The sequence below is a fragment of the Uloborus diversus genome, unplaced genomic scaffold (genome assembly GCF_026930045.1).
Source record: "Uloborus diversus isolate 005 unplaced genomic scaffold, Udiv.v.3.1 scaffold_505, whole genome shotgun sequence".
Classification (NCBI taxonomy): Eukaryota; Metazoa; Arthropoda; class Arachnida; order Araneae; family Uloboridae; genus Uloborus; species Uloborus diversus.
This window is the reverse complement of record NW_026558687.1, coordinates 35,453-61,478: the sequence shown is the minus strand read 5'-3', so window position 1 is coordinate 61,478 and position 26,026 is coordinate 35,453. Positions and strand designations below refer to the sequence as shown.

Genomic DNA, 26,026 nt, shown 5'->3' with positions numbered 1-26,026 from the left:
GAAAGTAATAGAATTTCTTTCCGTCCCGACCTCCGTCTCGGAAATTTTGTCCAAGACGGAAATCCGTCCTGAGACGGGAGGTCTTGCACCCATGGACCTAATGGGCATAAAAGTTACAATTAATTTTATAAGCAAAGAAAAGAAGTAGTACTTAAAATATTTTCTTTTAGAAATAACAAAGCAATTGAAAAAAACTACTGAAATCGTTTGCATTAAATTAAAAAAAGTGTTTCAACACACTGTGGATGGACACTATTGTTGACAGTAAGTGTGGAGGGGGGGGAGTCATGACCCTCCCCTTGTATCTTGCGCCTGTTCAGTATACGGGTCAAAAGTATGAACGATCTTCTGATGAACGGATCATTGAAAACAATGACATTGCCCATCTATAACCAAGAATACACTAAAGAATTACATCATGCAAATGTGACTAGATGGCATTGTTTGAATTAAATACCACTAGGGACGAGCTAACATACCTGACAGACATGCACACCCTGGGTACACTTGTTACATTTTCCTTGCATGAGCAGGTTTGTATGGTTTTCCTCAAGCCACTTACATAAAAGGATCATGCTTCAGCGAAATCTAATGCATGCTTGTACAAGCAGGGTAGGTGTTAGCAAGTGCGGTAAAAATTAACTCATTATACTGTGTTGGCTGGTCACAATGGACCTGATGATCAGTATCTGCTAATCACAAAGACAATAGAATTAGAAACATTAAGGCACCACGAAGTGAAATCAATAAACAATTTGAACTGCTAAACAAAATTTTCTTTTACATTTTTAAGCTATATTATGATATTTTCTGGTGAGTGGGGAGGGGGGGGACCTTGATACAAATTTGGGGGAATCAGGGTTTTAATAAAAACCTCGTTACTTTATTACTTCTGCTTACAGTTCTGAAGAAAAGAGACCAAAGTCTAAAAAACTAATAATGAAGAAACTCTCAAGGCTTATAAAAATGTTATTTATAATAAAAGCTTTACACAATAAAATTAAAAACTCATTGTTGCAAACGTTTCTTATGTGCTTCAAAATATTTTTTACGAAAGGATAAAGCAGCATCAGGTACATGGGCTTTTTCTGACTCATTCATCTAAAAAGAAATATTAGAACGAATAAATGCAATGCATGAATTATTCTTATCAAAAACGAAAGCACTTAAAATTAATTTTCACCTTTATGGCAACTTCAACACAAAATGGATGGGAATAGCTACTAATTTTATTCAGCAGTCATTGAAATAGAACATTTATCTTTCGGACTACTTCCAATTCATAATGTTTCACAAAAAAAAAAAAAAAAAAAAAAAGCATTTAGCATATCTTTGAGTCACTATTACCCTACTTTTAGCTACTCCACTTCTATTTTATTATGGTTTAGTATTTATTGGCATAAAACGAACGAAAATGCATTGTATAGTTATCCAAAATTAAGAAATAACTTTTTTAAACCGTTTAAAATGGATTATTAACCTGGCTCAAAATTAGATGAATACTCAGAATAACTTTGAGCCAGCCACAAGAGAAATGTGTTAAAAAATAAAATCTTCACTAATAATAAAGCTGAAAGTCTGGATTTCTGGATATCTAGATGTCTGGATCGTGCATAGAGCCTAGACCGTTTGGACGATTTCCATGAAATTCCGCACAAAATTTGTAGCATGTCGCTGTGCACCTCGAAGAAATTTTTTAAAAATTCGATTTTGTTTTTTTTTCTATTCCAATTTAAAGAACATTTTACCAAGCAAATTATCATAACATGGATGAGTAAATTACCATAACATGGACGAGCAAATTACCATAACATGAACAAGCAAATTAACATAGCAAATTGTCAAGAAATTCATCATCCATTACTTGCAAATATACAGGGGAACCAAATGATTTTTTAATCTTCTACTACGGGCAAAGCTGTGAGGTACACTAGTATTTATATAAAAATAAAATACTTTTGCAACTTTAAATAAAAAATCTATGACTTAAACACATTTAAAAACTTACCACTTTTGTTCCATAGCATTACAAGTTTTAATATCACTAAGTCCAATATTGGAACCCCAAACTTTCTCTATTTTTTTTTTTACTTTTAAATGACAAATATTGTTAACAATTTGCAACCACTTGCAGAAAACATAGTACTTATCCAATTCCTTACACTTTCTCATGCCACCTGTTACGCATAATGGTATCCAAACATAATTCCAACCAGCGAGAATCCCAGCAAGTCAAGATACGGACACGGGCAAAATCCCAATAAGGCCTAGTGGTCCCTTAACACACTCCCAGAGCTGCTTACGGAGTGCCATCGTAATGACTAAGGGTCTGCTGATGTAGAAGTCATTTCTCTATAATTGTTGGTGGGGTACATTTAGTGTTAAATTTATGCTGACCACTTTTAATGCCAAACTAGGTAGGAACATAAGAGATTTTAATTTCTTCTTTCAATTGAGATTAGGGGAAACATTACTTTCTTTTCCTCCATTCCAGGGGCGAACTGGACTATCAGTTCTTAGACCGGTGCACCCCTCTAAAGCGTTCAAAGGTCATCAAAGATAACACACTATTAAGTTTTTCAGGGTTTAATTTCAATGATGACAAATTTGAAGCGAAAACCTTAGAACTTTCCTCATTCCCTTAGTGTCACCTCACCAGCTTTTAAAACATAATTTAACCATGAAAAACATAAACATAATGTACAATAGTTTTTTAACATAATAAAAACATAAATTTTGGGAATTTCCAAAAAGTTAAAACATAACTTTTTGAATTAAAAAATTGTTTTTAAATGTTGAACATATTTTTGTGTGATCCATGCCCCCTTTTTACGTTTTGATGGGGGGGGGGGGGGACCATTATCCTATACCCTTCAAGTGCACCCTCCAGAAAGTGAAGGTTGTTGCCGTAATAAGGGACCGAGTCCGTTCCTGCTCCCTTCTCTCATGTTTTATTTTTCTCTGGTGATCACTAAATTAAATTTTATAATGACATGTAAATTTATAAAAAGTAGATACTTATTTTTTTTAAAAAATTATGATCGTCGGTAGTCTTTTTATAACAATTAAAGACTTCAAGATTAGTTCAAATTTAGATTCTGTCCAAATTTTGACCTTGTCAGGGTTTTGGACACACAGGATTTTGTCTGTCGGGATTATGACACAGATCCATGTATAATATTAGCATTTTGCTGTTATTGCACAGCTATTTTTTAGCACCGATTGTAGCTTATGATACTTTTTTCATTTTCCACTAAATTAGTGCACCAAATGTGGTCAACTTAAAAAGGTTTCACTGTATTAAGTAAAAATACAAAGCTATTGGTATAAAAATTAAATTTCTTTTGTATGGAGTGGCATATCGCAACACTCGCAGATCATATGCCTCTGCCAATTACTTAAAACTTTTCTCTTCCTTAGTATACCAAAATATGGTTCCACAGAGATGGATAAAGAAAAAAACAGTAATTTGGCACAAACATAAGCCATTACATCCGAGTTCATAATTCAAGAGAAATCAAGAGTCGAGAGAGAGAGAGAGAGAGAGTAGAGATGGTCTACATTTTCAAAACTTCATACGATTAGGATTTTCTTTAACTTCATGTTACTGTTTAAAAAGTTGCCGCATAAAAATCAGAAAAACTTATTAATTAGTCTTATACATACATTTTCCTTGATTTTCTGCATGGTGATAAGGTAACGTGATGAATGACCAGTTAAAGCTTGCTTGCAGAAACCTTTCAGTTCTAAGCATGGGTGATAAGGCAATTTGGTTTTGTCAAAACTGCAATAAAAAGATAAGCTTTAGAATTTTGTAGTGAAAACTGTATATGAAGTACAAACAGTTACAAATAACAATTTCAGGTTCTTGAATTGTTTTTGAAGCAGAATATAGCAGAACTTTTGAGCAATTAGGCCCAAGTGGAAATTTTCAATTCCTGTTTTATGAGTCACTTGGCAAAAATCATGTACGCCTGGTGTGAAATGCTCAACACTTGATAAGCATTTTCGTGCAAATTTGGATTCAACTTTAGATGAACAAGACAGGCTGATTTTAGATCATTTAGGAACTAAAAAGTCCCGTTTCATGGGCTAGAAAAGTAATTAGAGATCAGTTTTCATTGGAATAGAATATTAATTAGACAGGAAATTGTAATTAATATTATCAAATTATAAGCAGCTTCATATTGCATTAATAAATATTATTTTAACTTTCAGCAACTGAAATAAAAAAAATCAAATATTTACTCTTCATTAAAAGACGGCATCCAATATACTAATCGACCATTAAGCCTTAAGTAGACTGAACTAAAATCCAGCAGATCTTCAATGATGTCTTGAAGAGAATATGACACTTTTGATGGAATGTGGCTGTTGGCTCTGAAATACAAAATGCAATGAAATAAAAGTTATTTCAAGAGTTTAGGCATAGGAGTAGCGCTTTTATGATTCTAGGTAAAGGAACTTGTAATATTCTAAACGAATGATTTACTTCTAAGGGAAGAAAAAGGCATTTACACAACAGATGCACTTCTATTCATTTTAGTTAGCTTAAAGTAATTAAATATTTTTCTCCTTTAATTTTTCCTTAGTTAAAACCAACGCCCCCATAATACTAAATGCCTATCACTTCTTTGCTTTCAACATAGAGCAAAAATGAACTCGATTTTGGTCGAAACAAAAGGACCAGTCAATGTTGATACAGAGACCACTGCCATCTATTGGAGATAGCTGACTAATATTGAAGAAATTAACAATTGGTTAGTTTCTAAATTTGAACTTGGAAATTAACTAATTGACAATTTGATTTGAACTTTTTGGATCCATCGCCATAGCAATGCCATCATTGGATTGCTGCTAGGTAGCCTTGTCTTCCGTACTGGAAATCAACGCAGGCATTGCCGGAAGTTCACTTTTTGAGGCAAATGTGAAAGTCATTTAGTATTACTGAGATGTTGATTCAAACATCCACACAAAAGAATATTTAAGTTATAATAAAAAGAAATACCCATCATTTTGTAGGTTACTTGAAATTGAGTCTCGTCATATTAACAGCAGCAAAATTATTTTATTTGATTTTATTTATTTTTTTTCAAATTTACTACTAAGATTTAACACCTTACTTACAGATCAAAAATAATTACTTCAGAAAAATGTTTACAGTAAAAAACCATATTGTGAATTATACATTTATTTTATGATTTCAGCAACTAGTTCAAAGGTAATAAATAGCCTTTCTCACTACAAATTGGGTAACTCAAAATGCACATAAGAAAGTGATCCCAGTATTTTTCCAGAAAGCTAAATAAAATGCCAGTGAAAGTTGTTGAAAAGTATAGATTTCCCCATACACATGAAAGTTATTTCATTTTGAACAAAGTTTTGCACGCTATAAACAAATCACTTTCCTGGGGTCTTACCAATTCTCTTTTCTTATTGATTCTGATCAACAAATAAAGAGCTCTCAACAGTATCTCTGAATGACATTAATGATGATGAATGCCAATAATATAAATAGAGAAAATAACTAGTAATATATTTTGAATGAAATTTCTTTCCTTATAATATAACTTACAAATGATCTGGAATTTTATAATCTTTTTCTGTTCCTATCCTCTCAGTAGGCTCTCGAATTCCATAGGGAGCTAGTAAAAGAGATAAAACAACATTTTCAATTTTTTTTAAAATAACCTTAAAAATGCTTTAAAAACAGGATTAGAATTTTAAAAATAATGCAAAATTTCCTCGGAAAAGGTATATTTCCACTCAAAGTTCAAAAATATTTTTCCCCCTGCTAATAAAAGTTCAAAGAACTCTGACGGAAATTACAGGAATGTATCTTAATTACATGGTTTTAAAGAATTTTTTAAAGAGAGCGGTCTCTGAGACCTGATGTCTCCTGTTACGTCCTACTTTTTCACCTCCCGTTACAGGTTAAGATAACACTGAATTAACAAGAAAATGTCCATGTGAATTAAGCAGCAAATGTTATGAGAAAATAACTTACGGTCAGTAATAATAGCATCAAAAAGAGAGGTAACTCGCCATAAAGGAAGAGCAAAATCAGAAACAATAACATCTAGATATTGAGATTCTAAGCCATATTGTTTCATGTTGGACAAAATGCTTTCATCTGGTGCACGGCGTTTTTGATTTAACCTTGAAGGCTTTGCTGCAAAAAAAGAAATACATCTCAAAACATTTAATACACATTCATCAAGTAATTTTTCATCTAAAATAGCTTACCCAAGAACTAAACAGGGGAAAAAACTATTTTTTTCAGGCTATACTAATGCAGATAACTTAACAGAATGTTAAGAGGACATTTTGAATAAAAGAATTGGCACTTAATTGATTTTTTGTTTGCTCACAAAATATTTATAGAAAAAAATGCTTTCTAGAAGTAACAGAAAAACAATATTCCTTTTAAAAACAAGTTTAACAGCTTGTGCTGTTCACCATCAGGTTTATATCATTATTGTTATTGATTTGAAGTGTTTTTATTTAGGAAAGTTCTGATTGAAATAATTTTGTTTTTCATATCAGAGGTTTTAAAAGGAAAAAATAAGTTGCTTCTATGTACAATTCTTGACTATAACTGCTTTTTAAAAATATTGTTTAAAGCTCTCTGCTGTGGGCAGGTTAACGGCAAAATCTGCAGAAATGATTTTTTGAGATATTTGAAGAAATGTGTGTTGGATTCAATACTAACAATAGGAAAATGTTGGAACTAGACGTTTTTTTCGCGCTTTCTTTTTTAGCAGAAACCAAATGAGCAAGCTTGTCCAGTAACGCTAATGTACAATAGATGACAAAAATGAAATAAATAAATAAATAAATAAATAAATAAAAGATGAAAAATTTGCAGTTACTATCCTTTACCTGCCCACGGCAGATCTATCGTAAACATTAAAAATTAGCAAATTTTTCAGGATTGTAAATGCAAATACAAATACAAAAGTGACGACCAGCAACAGGTTCTGGGCCCAGCTAGACTGGTCCTAGTCAATTTACAATCCTCAGTGAAGATCAATGGCCCTCTTAAAACTATCTACTCCCTTGCTCATTACCCCCTCTTCCGGTAAGCTGTTCCAAGGTTCCACTACCCTGCTAAAATAATATTTTTTCCTAATATCTATGTTAGCCTGAGATTTAAATAGCTTAAAACAATGACCCCTTGTCCTGTTTTCAATGCTAAACTTCAGCCCCGTAGCAACTTTCATTTTAATAAATTTAATGCATGTGTTTCAAAGTAAATAGTTAATCTAAAACACGACTAACCTGGTAGCATTGTAATCTTGTAACTTTCACAATGCAACCAGGTTAGCTTTGCCCCAACTGTAATCATTGTTGCTGTAAAAGTTTTTTAGTTAAAATAATTGCTTACCTTTTAATGTTTTATTTTATTTGGACATTCTTTGGTCAATTGTATGTTTTTCCGAAACAAATGAAGCCCAATTGAAAGTTGCAAACCAAAATCATGGACCAACATGGATTTGAAAACTAAAGTGTAGCAAATATTCTAATACTAGGTGTAACATATTTTTCAAAAAGAAAACATCTCTCTCTCTCTATTTTTCCTTGGATCAATGTTTGATATTTTTTATTTAAAATCAGTAATCAATTCGTCATGTAAATAATTTTTATTTATAAAAAGTACACTGACAAATTTCTTTCATTTAATTGCAATTGAAGCTTTACTGATGATAAAGCTCCACGAAGAATTTATGTATGAGGGTTGATCCAAAAGTAAGGTTCCCATCAATTTTACAAATATACAGAAAGTACTGTCTATTCTCATTGAAATTTACATTGTTGTAAAGAAAAAACATTTCTCTATTTTTATACATAATCGCCATCTTTTTCTGTGCATTATTGTCGACGGGGCCCTAACTTCTATATTGAGTGTCACAGAATTCCACCGACAACCTGTTGAGGAAGCGTCACTGCAATCAAGAACGGAGTGGTTTGTTGACTGTCATGTCCCACTCTCCTTGCAATCTGGAGCCGGAGTCTAGTGACTGCCACTTGTTTTCTACTCGCTGGTTTAAGGAACACTTTGATGGTCAACATTTCCTGAGCGACGAGGGAGTCAAAAAAGGGGTGAAATAATTTTTCAGAAGGTTGGAAGTGGAATTCTGTTACACTCGATAGAGAAGTTAGAGCACCGTCGACAATAATGCACAGAAAAAGATGGCAATCGTGTATGAAAATAGAGAAATGATTTTTCTTTCCAATGACATAAATTTCAATGAGAATAGACGGTGCTGTATATTTGTAAAATTGATGGAAACCTTACTTTAGGATCAAACCTCGTAGAAAATGCATGCGACTATAAATATTTTTATTTACTTGATACTCCATAATTTAATGGCAGAAAAATATTCAAGTTAAACTAAATGTTTAAAATAATAAATTATACAGAGAAATAAATAGGAAACAAAAATGAGGTTTGATAACTGAGTCAGAAGAAAGCGTTTATAACATTTTTTTACATATGTAATAAATCTTCTGCATATATTGTAACAAGCGGTACCAGCTTGGCTTTGCCCGTAGTAGAAAATTAAAAGGTTATTTGGTTTGCCTGTATATTTACAAGTAACACTTACAATATGTTAAGTTAAAAAAAAAAAATTCTCAAGATCTCTTCATACCTTTGACAGATTTGAAAACTCAGCATGTAGATTAACAGAAAACAGCAGAAGCTTTACAAATATTTTAAAAGAGGAAGGATATTCCTTGCTTCAAGCACAAAATAAGACATTTTTCCAAAACTAAGCACTACAGAAAGAATGTAGTAATTTACTGAACATAATTCCATAAAAACTAAGAAAATAAGTGAACGACTTTTTCTTAACAGATAAACTATCATGATTTAAATCCTTTTTAACAAAAAAAAAAGAATTACGATCGCAAAAATTAGCATGTTTTTAAAAATGTTTAAAACACAATTAAAAAAAAAGAAAGTAGTGAAAATATCAAAGGTAGTAAAAGACGTAACAATGGTAGCATGCAGAAGTTAATTTCAGCATCGAAATTAATTTCCATTTACCTTTCATTTTTGATTACATTTTCAAGCTTAATCATTTAGAATCGTTTGGCTTGCTTAAGGTAAGCCATGGATTTTGTTTTTTTTAAAGGATTCCTACAGCTCTCTTAATGCTCATAGAAACTTCGAACAAGCTTCGTCTTATGCAGAAAATTCTAAGCTTTCAAATGACCTAAAACGTAAAAATGTGAATGAAATATTTCTTCCCTATATTATCAAATTTATGTGAAAAATGGGCTTAAAATCGGAATAAAAAAGGAACAAAACTGAATTTTAATCCGCCAAACAGTCTAGGAGCTATGATCATAGAGATCTAGAAATCCAGACTTCTAGACTTTCAGCTTTATTATCAGTAAAGATCAACAGCAGGAAAAGGTTGATTTATGACAGAGTCAATGAAACTTTTTTTATGAGTAAAGTAACACATACCTCTTCCATGTAACATCAGGTAATCAATGTCAGTCCCAAAGCAACAGCCCCCAAAATGTGCTGCAGCAACAAGTAAACCACCTGAAATTATTACATTAAACTTAACTATGCACTAATACATAACACATGTGCTAAAATCACAAGCATCCAGAAGAAGCTTATCCCTCCTGCCATTGCAATCAATAAGCTCCAATAATAGAAGATTTAAGTTTCCTGTTTAGATTATAGACTTAACACTTTAAATGCCACACTTCATTTCCCTGCGGTCAATTATTTGTTTGTTCAAATATATGTCATTTGAGGCAGTGAGAAGCAAAGGGATGTGTGTGGCAAAATTAAAATTTTGGAAATAAACCAGTACAAATGGTAGGTGAACCCCTCCTCTGTCTTGGGGCAAGAGATGGTACTAGTAGCCCTGGTAGGTGCTGCTGTATAGCATGATTAAAAAAAATCAATGAAAGCCTACCTAGGATGTTATCTTTAAACGCGTTTTACTCAAAACTTGAAAATGTCCACTTACATCGCTTTGCTTCTCACTGCCTCATTTAGTATGTGAGATGCTTAAAAAAAAGTGGCAGAAGAAAAAGAAGTCCTAAACGCATAGCTTCATTCCAAATTTTGAAAATAAGTACACAAAACCACAAATAACTTGTGCTTGGTCACATTAAATAATAAATGTAACTACTACAAAAATATAGTTTTATAAGGCATATAATGTGAGGCATTTAGTTTCAAAATCTCACCTATGACTTTTCAAAAGTGTTTTTTTTTTTTTTCATAATTTGACCTTAGTTGATAATATTATGCTAAAGTGATTTAAAGCTCAATCAGATCAAAATTTCTGCAAAAATCATTTTTATTTCAAACCCGGCTTAATCCACAAAGTCATTGAGAAGCAAATGGATGTAAGTAGACATTTTCAAGTTTTGAGTAAAATGCGTTAAAAGTTCTGATCCTGGGTGGACTTTCATTGAATTTATTTTTTTCTAAATTATGCTGTATAGCAGCACCTACCACAGCTACGAGTACCATCTCTTGCACTGAAACAGAGTATAGGTTCACCTACCACTTGCAACTTACCTGGTTATCTCCAAATTTTTAATTTTAGCACTTACATCCTTTTGCTTCTCACTGCCTCAAATGTTTTTTGTCTTCCCTATCCTGTAAAAGTAACACAGATTTATTAAACTGGTTTTGACTCTAAATGCCACATATTTAAATTACATAAAACACTAAGAACTTGACCAAAAATATTGTAATTTTTTCTGATATTAATTACTATATAAATCCCAGTTCCTAATATTAAATTCTTATCTAGCCTTAATGAAGAAGTGATACAGGTCATAACACTCATGAAGTACAAAAAAACATGACCAGTGAGAGTGCCAGCAGGAACAAAATTGAGAAACGCCTAGTGAGATACCTTTAAACTAGTTTTGTAAAGAAATAAATAAGTCTTCACATTTTGCTATGAACTACCAAACACACCTACACAGCAAAGTCTGCACAAAAAAGACAAATTTTAACTAAATTATTTTAATAAAATTAATATGCACTAAAACAAAAAGACTTTAATAGATAAAATAATAAAAATACCTTTCATATACAGTAGATCCTTGTTTTACACGGGTTTATTATACGTGGTTTCGATTATACAGGGTTTAAGATTTGACACTTTTATTTTATTTTACATGGATGAGTTTCGGTTTTACGTGGATGCGGCTATGCAAACACATAAAATTTTACCCCTTTTCAAAATCCAAACTCCTAAAGATTAGAATTACGCGTAATCAACTGTATTTGGCGTGCTAATAATCAAGCTTGGGCCACTGAAGATATTTTACGCGTTTGGTTCCATGGCTCTTTCCAGAAGTAAAAAAGTTATTTAATACTCACTGAAAGAAGAGCTTTTAGGAGTGACAAAGGGGGACAAAACCAACTAGGATACCGACATTGGTGACGCACAACCAAAAGCGTTCACATTGAAAATTTTGAGCCATTTCTAGACAATAGAAATGATTTTTCTGATTAGTTAGTGAAGGAAGATTCTATCACGGAAATGACGTAAGTAATCATGGATGCGTTAATGCTCTGCAAAGAATTACAGAGAAAAATTCTTAATGACTGGCAAAAGACTATCATAGCAAGCTCATCTTTATAAACAGAACACGAAATTAATTTATGTTTTCTTAATGCATGTTGGGCATAAACGTCAATATAAGTACACATTAAACTTATTATACAATTAGTTATCACTAGAATGAAGTATTTTGTTATCTATGGAACCAAACCCCTATTTTAACACTAGTATTAGGTCTCAATTCACGCGACATTTCCGTGGAACGTAACCCCCGCGTAAAACGAGGGTCTACTGTATTATTAAAGTAAAATTTAGTAGTCTACTTGCTATCTTAAGACCACAATACTGCCGTGCTAAGGGCAAAAGTCTTATCTGCATCTGAGTTCAAAGTGAGAAATTGCCATTTAAAGTTTTGCTCCTCCATGTATTTGATTCAGATGCAACTTTTTCAGAATTAAAAAAAAAATATTATTCACAAATGACCATGAAACATTGTATTAAGGTAAAATATGTGGCAAAGAATCACCTGGTGACCATAATTCAATTTCGATAAAAAGTGCGATACGACTTTTGTGCTTAGCATGGCAGAATACAGTAAAACCTCGCTATAATGATATTTTGGGGACCAAAGAAATATATTGTTGTAGAGGGATATATTGTTATATCGAGGGCCTATATATTTTGATAATACAATAGGTTTTTTTTAATTCAAATGTTATAGTATATGCATTACCTAGGTGTAAATGTTTTTATATATAGTATATTTGTAATACATTTATTGGCAAGGTGTTAATTATGATTAAATATTACTATCAATTGAAATTAATTCCGAAAATAAGCTCGTAAACATACCTCAAATCCGTTTTTATTGAAAAAAATCCAATATTTTTGTTTGTTTGGCCACTTTTTTGACTGTTAAGTCAATCAACAAGGTATACATTGAGTCCAAAGTACAAAAATGATCCTCGTTTGTGGATGGAAGACTTGAAAAAAATGTCCGCAGAGATTTGACTGATTGAAGTACTTCCTGGGTCGACAATAAGGATTGTGATGGACTCGTATTATCATCATCATCATCTTCTTCCTCCTCATCGTCTTCTTCTCCACTATGTTCCATCTCACCAGTAATTTCAGAGAGAATTTCTTCATCAGTAACTCCTGCGAAAACAGTAAGATCGTCATCCGCTGTCAAATAATCCTCCACGTTCACTGCATATTTTTTTGCCCCTTTTTTCCTCGAGTTGGGACACAGATGTTTGGAGATTCAAAACTATTTCCTGATCATATAAAATATCACAGTCTGAGGAATTTTCATCACAATCAGATAACATTTTATCTTCTAAGACACCTAAACCGGCCTTTTTCCAACAATGCAGAATGGTTTTCTCTGTTACTGCCCACCAACTTCCAGCAATAAAGTCACATGCGTCCTTAACATTTACAGCTTTAAAAGGGTCTTCCACTTTATTTTAATCCCCAGAAGTATCGATTCTACCAAACGTTTCTTATAGTATCCTTTAAAACATTTAATTACGCCCATGTCGAGTGACTGCAATATGGAAGTGCAGTTGGCCGGAAAAAAAAAACAATTTCAACGCATTGTAATTTTGGATTGAGGTGTGAGCGGAGCAATTATGAATCAACAATGCAATTTTTTTCTTCCTCTTCTTCATTTCCTTATCTAACTTCAGCAACCATTCAGAAAAAAATTAGACATCATCCAAGCCTTTTTATTGGCTTTATATTCCACAGGAAGACTTCTCACATTCTTGAAGCACCTTGGCTTCAAAGATTTGCCGATAACAAGAGGTTGAATTTTATGTGTTCCTGTACTATTGGCACACAAAAGAATCTAGGGATCAGGTGCTTAGTCAATCTTTGTTTTGATTTCTTCCCGCCGTGACCCTTTTCACCCTTAAATGCCAATGTTCTATCAGGGAGGAGTTGAAAAAACAGCCCAGCTTCATCAGCGTTATAAATGTCTTCTGGTGCATACTTTTGAAGAACATCTTTCATCTTCTCTTGTCTCCAGGCATTTGCCTCATTCATCAGAGCAGATTTTTTCTCTCTGTGAATTTCCTGGAAATGATTCCGTGGCGATCCAGAAAACGCATTAGCCAACCATTGCTAGCTTTAAAAGTTTCGTTCCCTAGCATTGCTGCATATTTCCGTCATTGTGCACATAACAAGGGTCCATTTATTGGGATATTTGTTGCCCTCATCTCTTGAAACCACTTCAGGACTGCAGCATCAATGTTCTCATTAGTCGCGACTTTTAGTCGTTTTCGCTTGGGATTAACTGAATTTGATCTCACAGCATCTTCAATATGTTTCCTCTTCTTGAGGAACGTTGCAACTGTAGATTGAGATAATCCATATTTCTTAGCTGCATCAACCTGCTTCATTCCATCATCAATATCGCTGATGACGTTGAGTTCATCTTGAAATGAAATTTGCTTTCTCTCTGCCATCTTAGGGAAAAATACACTAGTGAATAAAATCAAATCTTTTGTTTTTGTCGATCATGTGACAGTGATGACGTAATCAGATGGGAATGTTACACCTTTTCGGATCATCTTCATTTACTACTCAATCAAAAAAAAAAAAAAAAAAGAACAGTTTCTGTTTTTTTACTTGGCAAGCATTTTTAGATGTTTAGTTTCCCTCTCCATGTGCATGTTTTCTTTTCCCAAAAAAGAAAAAACACTGTGGTTTAAAGAAAATAAAAGAACAATCTCAGGGGGGGAGGGGGAGGAAGGACCGTTTCAGCTCTTTATTCCTTTGGTCTAGATGTCTTTTGATACAAGGGCGCCTTTTCTTTTTGTTCATATGTGTTGCAAAAGAAATTTATAGGATTGTACTGCTTTTTTATTTATTTTGGAAGGTGCATTTTTGTTTTGACTTGTGAAAATAAACTATCTCCAGCGTGACGCCATTTTGGAAACGCATTATTTAAAATGTAGCGCGAAACTTAGAGCTAACCATTTTTAAAGAAAAAATAAAGTTTTAAGTTTTTTTTTTTTTTTTTGAAAATAGGAGGGGTTATTTTCAGGATTTTACTGTACTTGAAAACCAAATTTTCGTCATAAAGAGGGGTTGAAAACTTAAAAAAACATTGCTTTACAGGGGTTTATTGCTGTAGAGAATATCGCAATATTGAGAGGAGGATAACATTAATTCCTATGCGAGTTCACCGGGACCACGAAATATTATCGTTGTAGAGGGATTTATCGTTGTATCGGATAGCGTTGTAGCAAGGTTTTACTGTATATGATCGTTGTTTATTTATTACTTTTTTAAATAGGCAAATTTATTATTAATTTCAGCACAGCTCAATTTTTTGTGACTTATTTTTAACCCCTGACACACAAAGGAAGGGGGTTATAAGTTTGACATATCTGTGTGTCTGTCTGTGGCACTGTAACGCCTAAATCGAAGGTCTGATTTTGAAAAAAAAAAAATTTGTGCGAAAGGAGAGTTGACCGAGAATGTTCTTAGCTAGGTTGTGTCTTTGGATGGCATTAATTAATGAAGATATTAATAAAAATCCTCTAAAAGGCTTTTCGTCAATTTTGTAGTCAAAGTATATTTAAAAACTTAAAAATTTACTAAATTAAATTTTTTTTTAAATTTAGAACCAAATAAAAAGTTTTTTTTTTGTCTGATAGAATTTGTTTGGAACTTTCATGTTATACCTTTCAAGTTATAACGTTTTTAAAGAAGATTTTAAATACAGCTAAGCCTTTATTCACCTATTAGTAACCAAATTCATTGGTGGCTGACAAGGAAATTAAAAGCAATGATTTAAAATTTTAATCTGTTGCCAGTTTCTATTTGTTTACAAATAAAATACTTGTAATTGATTTTTAATTGTATAAGGCTTTTAAAAGAATTTTCAATTTTCCCTCTTGTTATCAATGCAATTGCTTCCTAGTGCCTTCCTAAAATTGCAAGAGAAGTCTGTATTTTTTTTAAATTTTCATATACTGTATGTATGATTAAAAAATAGTATGATTCACAGACCAGAGCAACAGTTCCCTTTCAGCAAAAAAGAAAAGAATCTTAAAACTCTTGTACCTTTTTACAGGTTTGCGACAATAAAAATAACTTTTAAAATCAACAATTCATCAAGAGTTTTCATTCAACATTTAGTTTTGACTTAAAACTAAACTTTTAAAATAATCGAAATTTCCCCAGAATTGACTTAGTGATAGTCTAAAAGAAAAGCCATTAATTACTTTTAATCTTATGGGTTCTTTTCTTTTTTTTTGAAACCGTATACCATGTAGACTTAGTGTCAATTTTAGTTTGTTTTCCATTTAACAATGCTCTATTAAACTACTTTCTCTATTTAAAGATTTACACATACATCCCCGAACCTCTGTAGCTTTAGAAAAATGCTGTTTTAGGACACATTCTACTAAAGGGCGATTTTTTGGTGGTCCCTTGAAAGTTGTAAACTAGACAATCAACTAAGTTAAATTAATGCCTAATAAGTTTCGATCACAAATTACAGCAAAAGGTGTTGCATTCTACAGAAAAAACAGTAGAAACAACAGTTGGGGCAAACTTAACCTGGCAGCACTGCGAAGGCTACGCAGATCCTAATCAAAGCATTACAATGTGGCCAAGTTAGGTTTGCCCTAACTATTTATTAATGAATACTATAAACAAAACAACCTAAATTAAATTTAAAAATTAAAATGTTAATGACCAAAGGCCCCTATATATATATATGAGCCAACACATCAGCTTAAGATCAGCCATTTTGGATCGGAGAGCGTGTTTGAGTGGTTGTAGTTTCTGGCAAGTTATCGCATTTGCTGATTAGCTGCGAGCGATTATTAGCAGCATATGACTTGTATATTAAATAAAATATTAATTTTGCCAAATTTTGACCAAACCAGAAACTTTGCTGCGGTAACCCTAGCAGAGCAATAATGAAAAATCCGATCCAAAATGGCAAAAACTTAATCTAATGTGACGCCCTATTTATATAGCTACTCTATAGTGACCTTTCAATAGAAAAAAAAAAAGAGAGATCAAGGCAAGATAGCAAAACTAATAAAACATACCTGATCCAACAAATGGGTCAAGAACAATGCTTCCTGGTTTAACACATGCCATGTTTGCCATTACTAAAGAGAGTAAGGGATCCATAGAGGTATTTCCTATAAATTTCCGTGTCTTTAAGTTTATTTTTTGACTAACAGTTCGTTGACCATCAGCAATCTATTTATTTTCAAAAAGTAGCAATTACTTCACATATTCAAAATCAAGAAATAGTACATTCTATTCTAGAGAACAACTTTTTAGGCATTTCAATTTCCTGGCAACTGCTTTTGATTTATTTTCACAGCTTTAGATAAAAAGATTGCATTTTCTACTGAAGTATTAATTTCAAGAAATAAATAAAATAAAAACAGCATTATCATCTTGGAAAAAAACTCAACACACTTTTTTTTATTTTATATCCTAAGTATTTATATTTTTCATAGCTATTCAAAAATAAATGCAAATGTTATGCCATGATATGCAAAAATGCACTACAAAACCTTGTAAAATTTCAAAAACCACACTCCGTGCACACATACAATTTTAAACCCTGGTTAACTGGTAACTGCTATATTTCCCTCCAAAAGGTGTTCGAAAATAAAATGGTGTAACCCATAAAACGCTGTATACCTCGGTAAGCTGTGATCATACAAATGTCAAACTTTTTGTGTTTGAATTAATTTTCAGTGGAGAAAATGTCCCTACACATAAGCTAGGGGACTTAGGGGCAATATAAAAAGTTAAATTTTGTACTTTTTGACTCATTTTTATTTTGGCTTCAAATATTCAATATCTTAACTCTGCTTCTGATTTTGTACACTTTTGCAATTGGAAGTATGCTGTTGGGACTAAAGATTGCGAAAAACGAGGTCTTGCTAAACCGGAACACCCTGTATAATAAGTCTCATATGCCAATACTTTTCTCAGACCGCTTAGTGCGTTGCCTTTTGATCACTTTATTGTTTTTATCAATAAGAACAAATTCTGGATTAAAAAGTTATTAATAACAAAAAGAAGGCTTAAAGGTATAAATTGGGCAATGGCTATAGGTTACAACTAAAATTTGATTTTCAGAACTATTGTTCGTCATTTCATACTCTCAGATCCCTGTGATAAACCCACTGGAACAGCATCATGCCATGCAAACTTCTTTACAAACAAGTGCTTTCTACCATGCAAGGGCAGAAGTGCTTCAATTCGAATTGCGAGATGCAAAGAACAAATTGAATAAGACTAGTAGAGAACGTTCCAAGCGATTTAAGAAGAGTTCTCTCTTTTTCTATAGAACTCCAGCGCAAGTAAATGAAAATGAATTTTAGGCTTTTCAAGGCAAAGTTTGAAATATTAGGAAGTTTTCAAAAAATTAGGAATTTAGGAGAATTAGGACAATTTTGACCCCCAATTTATTTAAGGGAATATTCTAGTCTAGAAATTCAAAAAAAATTGATTTTTTTCCCTTCATATTCTTAAAGTTTAGATCTTTAATAATAAGTTTGTATGAGGAGTTATTGAAATTTAAATTATTTTTGAAGTTACTGTTAATTTTGTTAAAATAAACTCTTTTGCTGAAATGAGACTGCAAACTTTTCAAGTGTTTTTCTCGAAACTAGTTTTTTCGATACCATTGACAAGATGTCTCAAGTTCTAATGCAACAATTTACTTGAAATTTGGTACAGACTTTCTTAGTACTATAAAAATTGTCCCCACGTAGGGGTTTTTATAATTTTTTATTTTATTATTTTTAAAAAAATACCAAAATTCAAAAAAAGAGCCAAAAAAAAAATTTTTTTTTCAAAAGGACACCATTTTGTGAAAAAAAATTTCTTTTTAAATCGGCTATGTCCAGACAATTCTACATCCTTGTTTAATGAGAATTAATCATTGTTTTTGATAACGTGGAGGATTGGAATCTCGTCAACCAGGAGATCCCCTTTTTTAGAGTCCCTACTTTGCCAGCCTTCACCAACTACAATTTTGAATTTCTTTTTCAACTATTATGTATTTTTATACTTTTAAAAAATCGATAAAAAGCTGATAAAAATGGATAGTAAAAATAGCAACTGTTCTTTTCTATTACACCCATAAAATCATCTTAAAATCAAGCTTCTAGACTAGAATACCCCTTAAATAAGAACTATGCAGAAGCAGTATTTTTTCATTGTTTTAAAATATTACTTATATTTAGCTCCAATTTCACCATAAATAATATTGGCAAATAAACAGAATAACAATAACTTACCCATCGACCAAAAAATAAATGATAAGGATCCTCGGGAGCGAAATTTCTGTTTGTTCCATAATATTCCATCAACAAAAAACTGTGATCTGGATCTTTTAATTTAATTGGGCCTTCAAAAGCAAGGAAGGCAAGTTCCTACAAAAGAAAATTAAAAACAACAGGTTTGTTACAAGGATTACTAAGTAAGATACTTCACATTAATCATGACAAATGTAAATGAATTACATTCATTTTCAAAAATGACAATATTCACCATTAACAAATAACATTTTGAAGCAATTACTGGAAGAATAGATACCTTGAAACAATGATTAGATAAGTGGCCTTTGTGGTATCAACATTAGTTCATGCTACATTAAGACAAAACTTCCTCATCATCTTTTCTTTCTTATTTTTTTTTTTTTTCAAAAATAAAATTACTGATGCAAATGATTTGAATGATACAAGAAATTTTAGATAGGTATTATGCACGACTCATGATACAATACATAAGCAAAATTAAAAACAATTTAATGATGGATCTGTCTGGCTAAAAATTAGTGGATATAACTCACTTAATTTTACGTAAATGCACATGTGATTAAAGAAAGAAATGAAGGAAGATACCCTTTATGAGGCTTATTACAGGGATTTGGCAAAGAAAAAAGAGTCATGCTCATGCTTATCTAACAGGAATAGCAATTGATGAATATTAAAACAGTCAACACTTTTATAAATGACCTCCTATTACTCTGACCCCTCCATTATAATGAACAATTCATAAAATCCCACTTGCTGTTCCTTAATTGTAAGGTATTTTTAACATCGTTTAGAGTGTCCAAAATGAAGCGTTTATTCAAATGTAATGTCGAAACTTACGTTTCAACTTAATTTAATTCTTGACTATCTGTTTGAAAACTAATACAGTTGGACCCCGATTTAACGAAAATCTATTAAACGAATTTTTCTTTTCCAGCGACTAAAATGAAGGCAAAAATCCCTATTTACCGAATACCAAACCCCAAAATAACGAATTATTTAAAAGCAGGGAAAAAAATTTTTTTTTTGTTAATTTGTGTTAGGAATATAGGATTGTTTTCCAAATGTTACATCCATATTGTCCGAAGCAGAAAAGACTATTTTTTGGAGTCAGCAATTTTTAATGGGCGAGGACAAGCGGGCAACCAACGAATAGTGATTCTGATGCAGAAAGCGATAGTGAAGCTCCCATGAAAACTGTTACTTTTTCAAATGTTTTACATGGCCTGGAAACTAAAACCATATCTCATGCAGCAGGATGCAAAAGATAGAATTTTCTTCTAGTCATAAAGTCGAAAGATAACTATTTAGAGTCAAGTATCAAGGAAGTTGTCAAACATCTATTACTTAGTAGTTTAAAATTTCAAACTAACTAGCGTGTAATAAGTCGTGGAATGCTGAATAAAAAGTTTTTTTTTTACATTACGCCCACCATTGTTCTTTCAAACATAAGGCGTCTTGCTGTCCAGTATAACAATGAAGAGGCTTCAAAGGGTGCTAAGTTCCTGGAAATCATCACAATTATGAATATCATGAAGAGAGGAGCATCTATAAAGATGCTCCCCTGTCATTGGAGAAGTCTCCTCACAGAGCACACAGAGAGGTGAATCTGCCAGGTTGACTTTATGTAAATGGGCCAGTAGATAGTTATGTCCAGTAATGGTTCGGAAAGAGGCAACTCCCAGGGCTCTGGGAAGGAGAGAAAGGCGCGTACGCTGTTCATCATCCAGAAGGCAAGCCTAGGGCTTTCCGTCAGCTTTGTTCCTCAGGGCAGAGACTGTAGCATGTTGGATTTTGCTTGCGAGAAGTCGCTTAGCGTTTCTAAGTGGAACCAGGTGAGAAGGTGAATGCAGGGACGCAGTCTCTTTAGCCAAGATGTCCGCTAGTTCATTTCCATAGATGCCACAATGGCCTGGGATCCACTGGAAGACCTCTCTTCCGGAACGCAAAAGAGAGTCAATGGATTTTTTAGACTCAAGCTCAAGTTCTGAAGGATATAGATTGTAACCAGTAATGGTCTGAATCGCAGCCTGAGAATCAACAAAGAGAACAATATTTTGTTCAGCTGGTTCTCCAATAGATCTGATGGCCATAAAACTTGCATTCATTTCTCCATCGAAGTTATCCGCCCAAGTGTCGAGAGGCTCCTGAAGACTAAAATGTTTGGAGTAGGCACCGGCACCTGCTCTACCAGCTGAAGGAGTGGCTGATCCGTCAGTATAAACCCTAAACCAATAGGATCAGCAAGAGAGATGGCGAAGGATGTAGCAGATTTTGCGTTACCCAGGGTGCACCACGAGGAGGCCTGCTATACTACACCCCTGAACAAAAAGTGTACACTTTCTAATTAAAGATATTTTGCGCAGTTGCTTATTAGGGGTTTTAGGTAAGGTGAATGATTTTTTCATGATTTTTTTTCCCAATATTTTTCCCACCCCGATATTACGAATAACCCCGATTTAACGTAGAAAAGTTTCTGTCCTGGTGAATTCGGTAAATAAGGATCCAACTGTATTTAACAATTTCATGCTTCTAAAAGTAAAATATTTCAATTGGAAGGAATCATTTAATGATGAAAGAGTTATATAGTTGAAGAAAGCTGCACGCAAACAATGAGCATTATGAAAGACATTGATTTGGGAAAAGTGGAAAGCTTCTGAAATATCTAAATAAGAGTATAAACTGGCATATTGAAATTTATAAAATCTGAAAAAAAGCAAAGGCAAACCATGATCTCTAAATTAGAAATGACTGGAATTCAGTGAATTTTGTCACAAAATGTGTTTTTAAAGTAAATACATATTGTTTAATATACACAATTATTTATCATTTTGTTTCTTGACTCTCTCTAATCAAAGAAAGCATAAATTGTAAAAGTTATTCCGATATTTTCAAATATGACTACAAAACATGCAATATCTTGTACATTTGAGTTATAGTGACCTCCAGTTATAATGACCGATTTTGTCTGGATGACAGATGTCTTTATAAACAGGACTGCAGAGTTGTAGTCGGACTTATATTGTGGTGAAGGAGTTGGTAATTTTCCCTCAAAGTTTGCTACTCTGCTTGTGCTTAAGGAGTCAGAGTCACAGGTGGACCAATTATGGGCTAAAGGAGTCAGAATCAAAGGTTCTAAAATTCTCAAAGTCGGAGCCGGTCATTTTCCCTCTGATTCCACAGCTGTGGTTAAAATGAACATTGACAGCATCTCCCAATAGTGAATAAGAGAAAATGATGGTAATTTTACAGAAAAATTGTTTTTTAAGATTTAATAGCTGATATTCCTTTTCCAATTCAGCAAAATGCATTGAAAATATTTGAATGTACAGTCCCCACTCGATTTACCATTCATCATATTTTTTCTTTTTAGCAACTTTATTCTAAGATAATAAAATGTTCTTTTAGTATACGATTAAAAAAAACTTGCTCGAATATATATTTAAAACCTAAAGTTGAAAATACTCCATGTTTCAAATATATTTTAGATATTTCATGACTTTTGAAAAATCGCAAATTTTTAGAAAAAGATTCTAAATTGAATTCTAACCTACACATTAAAGTAGGCAGAAAAATTTATCAGTTCAAAAGACAGCAGCGGATTTATCATGCCATAACTGCAAGAGTCCCTCAAAAGTCAACTACTCTTAAACTTTTAATTTAAAGGTGGTAGGCAAAGGGGCCCAAAAAATACAATGTGAGGGACCAGCAAACATGTAAATCCACCACTGTCAGACAAAAATTAAAATGTGGAAAAAAAAGAAGAGAATCTTCACCCCCCCCCCCCAAAAAAAAATAAAAAACTTACTCTACTGTCTCTACAGACATGAGCTCCATAACAGCCCTTTTTTTTAATTAGTCCACTATTTTTGAATAATTTCAAAAATTAAAGGTCCTTCTAAAAGATAAATGTATCTAACAAATTATTCTCAACACTTCTCTCTCGTTGGAATTCCATTTCATACATTTTTTTTTTTTTTGAAGAATATTGATTTTTCTTTTTTCCCCCGGTTAAATTAAAAAATAATAATAGCAAAAAAAAATTTTTAAATAATTAAATCTAGCCACTCGTTATCTTCAATTATATGTTTAAACTTTATTTTCACTAAAGTGGACTAAGCACAAGAATCTTTCAGGGTCAGCATACATGGATATCTCTCAGAGCTAGGAAAGTACTAAATTTTTTTTTTCACATTCGCCCTATTTTTGGATATTATCAATGAACCTTTTACTGTTAAAAAACCTATACTGCATACAAATGCTAGCACCATAGAGTTGTTATGTTAATGGAAGGTCAAGAATAGTGGTAGGAAAAACTAAATTTTTTTTGTAGCCAACTACAACTACATCTACTTTGTTACAAATGCAGTTAACTACAACTACTTTTTTTTAAATGTAGCAACTACAAACTACTTTTGAAATGTAGTCGCTACTTCGCTACTTTTCAAAAAATAAGTAAACAAAAAGCAAACACACTAGGGTGTCCCACAAAAAATGAAAGTTAATTTTTCAATTCGCATACCTTCTTATATTTTTCTTCTTATATCAAAACAATTGTGGAAAAAAAAATCATACAATTTGAAAAATGGCAACCCGTGCCGACTTCGGTTTGCAACCAGCACTTGTATGCCTGGCCAAATCGAAAAAAAACAACCTTTTTTGGAAACTCAAAACTTCTGTTGATAAAACGTTGCCCCTATACCCCACACCCACATGTACCGCAAAAACACTTATTCAAATTTAAAAAACATTTAGGGATCCCACACTTGGCCTAAATTTTATAATTTTCTTCAAAAAAATGATTTTTTCTATTTATCTTTTAAAAAATTCAAAAATTATTAGCGAGCACATTTTTATATCAGCATTTGCACATAGGCAGATTTACGGGGGGGGGGGGGGGGGGGGTGCGCTGCACCCCAAAGTTTTTGGTTGGGTTTTTAAAAAAAATTAGTATATTTCACTCAGAAACGCACGCAGTTGGGGGGAAAAAATTCATAGCTGCTATACTAGTAAATTTACTTGAATCCAGTGTTGCAAGAAAAACATAACTGTGCTCATATTAAGAATTAAAGTAATTTTATCCATTTGGGAAAAAAAACCCTAATAAATAATTTCATGCAAGTAAAGAAACTTCTCAAACTATTTATTGTTCAGTGCTGTGTTATTGTATAGAATAATTGCATGTTCTGTAATTGAGTATTATTCGTATATCAATACAAATTCTTCTATTTTAAAACAACAATGGCTAATAAAGTCCAAAAAAAAAAAAACATGGCTACTGCAAGAAACTTGTTCAATAAAATCTACACCGAAATCAACCGAAAACCAACAATTTTAAGGTAAATAATCAAAAATTTTTGAAGGAGGACTTCCGGACATTTTGCTGCAGTTGTATATTTAGGGGGAAGGGGCACAAGACTGCCTACCCTCCCCACAAAATGCTGAGTAGATGTTTTTAAAAAAATATTCTTTATTATTAAAGAGAAGAAAAGATCTCATTTTGGGAAAACGCAGTTATTTTACAAAAAAAAAAAAAAAAAGAATCTTAATTTCTCTTTCAAAAAGAAATATTGACACATAAATTTTTCAACAGCTTCATATTTTTGGCGGTGAATTGTGTGCCTTCTCGCACAATCCTCTTTCTTTCATATCTCCCCTCCCTTTTTTTTTATTGTTTCTATTAGTCCTCAAAATGTTTCTTCTCCAAAGCTCTTTCTCCAGTTAAAGTTATTACAGAGTACCTCAAATTTTGTTTCTTGGGCTTCACCTTCGCAAAATTTCCAAAGAAGATCTTCTAATCACCTAAATACATCGAAAATCGTTTAAAATTGCGTTTTTGGAGCTTCCGTTTTGAAAAACTGCAGTGTCCCTAACGTTACCAAATATGGTCTTACATTCATGTGTTTAAGACTTTAATTTTGGAAAATATTCGAGGAAGGGCCTCTGACCCCCCTTTCTCTATTATCATCAAAGAGTGTTAATATTTTGGTTTTGAAAACTACTATTTCGAAATATTTAAGTGGGAGAATCCTTTTTTTTTTTTTAATACCATGGATTATTGCAGAAGAACTTTATTTTTAGGACTTGAATTTCGAAAATTTTCCAGGGGAGAGCTCTAGAACACCCCATCCGGTAACAGCATCAAAAACTGTCCTCCGTAGTATTTTTGGAACTTCAATTATGAAAAGTTAAAGAGGTAGCGTGGGGGGAGGGGAGGGGGTTACGTATTTCTATCTGGTTTCAAAAAATCGATTGGAGGCAGTCTATGAGTCTCATTCATAACCCAAACTATAAATATGGACTATAATCATATTTATAAGACTAAAATTTCTAAAAATAGCCTTGGAGCCACACGTACCTTTCTTGATTCTCTAAAATATCACCCAGAACTGTAAAACTGCGTTTTCATACTATTTCAAATTTTTTCTGGGGCATGAATCCCATTCCAAAGCAGTAGCTAGATTCACCCATTGCTTCTAATATCGACTTTCGTTTAAGACTTTTTCTGCAGTTTGAAATGTTAAGAATTGCCCATCCCCTAATCTTACTAAATATGGTTTACATCGCATTTTTTTGGATTAAAAGTGTGTCCCGCCCTAAAATTATTTTCTGATTTCGCCACTGCCTTGTTATTCCGGGAATCCCCCCCCCCCCCGCTCAACAGATCCCTGTTATTGTTGTACCTCCAAATATTTCGGCCTAAATCCGCCTATGCATTTGCAAATGAATAATTTAAAAAAAAAATAATGTATTTAAAATTAAAAATTTAACCTAACCTTGAAAAAATCCATATCTTTGAGTACTATGTGGGAGACTTAAATATTGCAGGAGAGCAAACATTTCTGTCTAAAGTTCATTACCTACTTTATAGTTTATATTTTTCAGTTTGATAATTTCATAAAATTTACCTTACATTTAAAAAAATATGTATCGAAAAAATAAATTTTTTGAAGAAAATTATAAATTTTAGGCCAAGTGTGGGATACCTAAATGTTTTCTAATCTAAATAAATGTTTTTGTGGTGCATGTATGGTATAAGGGAAACGTTTTATCAACGGGAATTTCGAGTTTCTAAAAAATAGATATATTAGTCTGGTTTATACTTTCAGACGGAAATCGGAACTGGTTGCTGTTTTCAAATTATAACAAAACTTT

At 32.6% G+C, this 26,026-nt stretch overlaps 1 protein-coding gene across 1 annotated transcript in view; it reads right to left on the bottom strand.

The window, feature by feature from the left end:
• Positions 1 to 954: 954 nt before the first annotated feature.
• Positions 955 to 26,026, bottom strand: part of LOC129233536 (tRNA (guanine(10)-N2)-methyltransferase homolog) — a 39,805-nt gene continuing 14,733 nt past the window's right edge. Inside the window, 8 exon segments of the mRNA XM_054867548.1 lie at positions 955 to 1,101; positions 3,667 to 3,784; positions 4,249 to 4,380; positions 5,576 to 5,645; positions 6,008 to 6,172; positions 9,479 to 9,559; positions 16,634 to 16,790; positions 18,854 to 18,988. Of these exon segments, the coding sequence (XP_054723523.1) occupies positions 1,009 to 1,101; positions 3,667 to 3,784; positions 4,249 to 4,380; positions 5,576 to 5,645; positions 6,008 to 6,172; positions 9,479 to 9,559; positions 16,634 to 16,790; positions 18,854 to 18,988 (951 nt within the window). The 3' untranslated portion in view covers positions 955 to 1,008.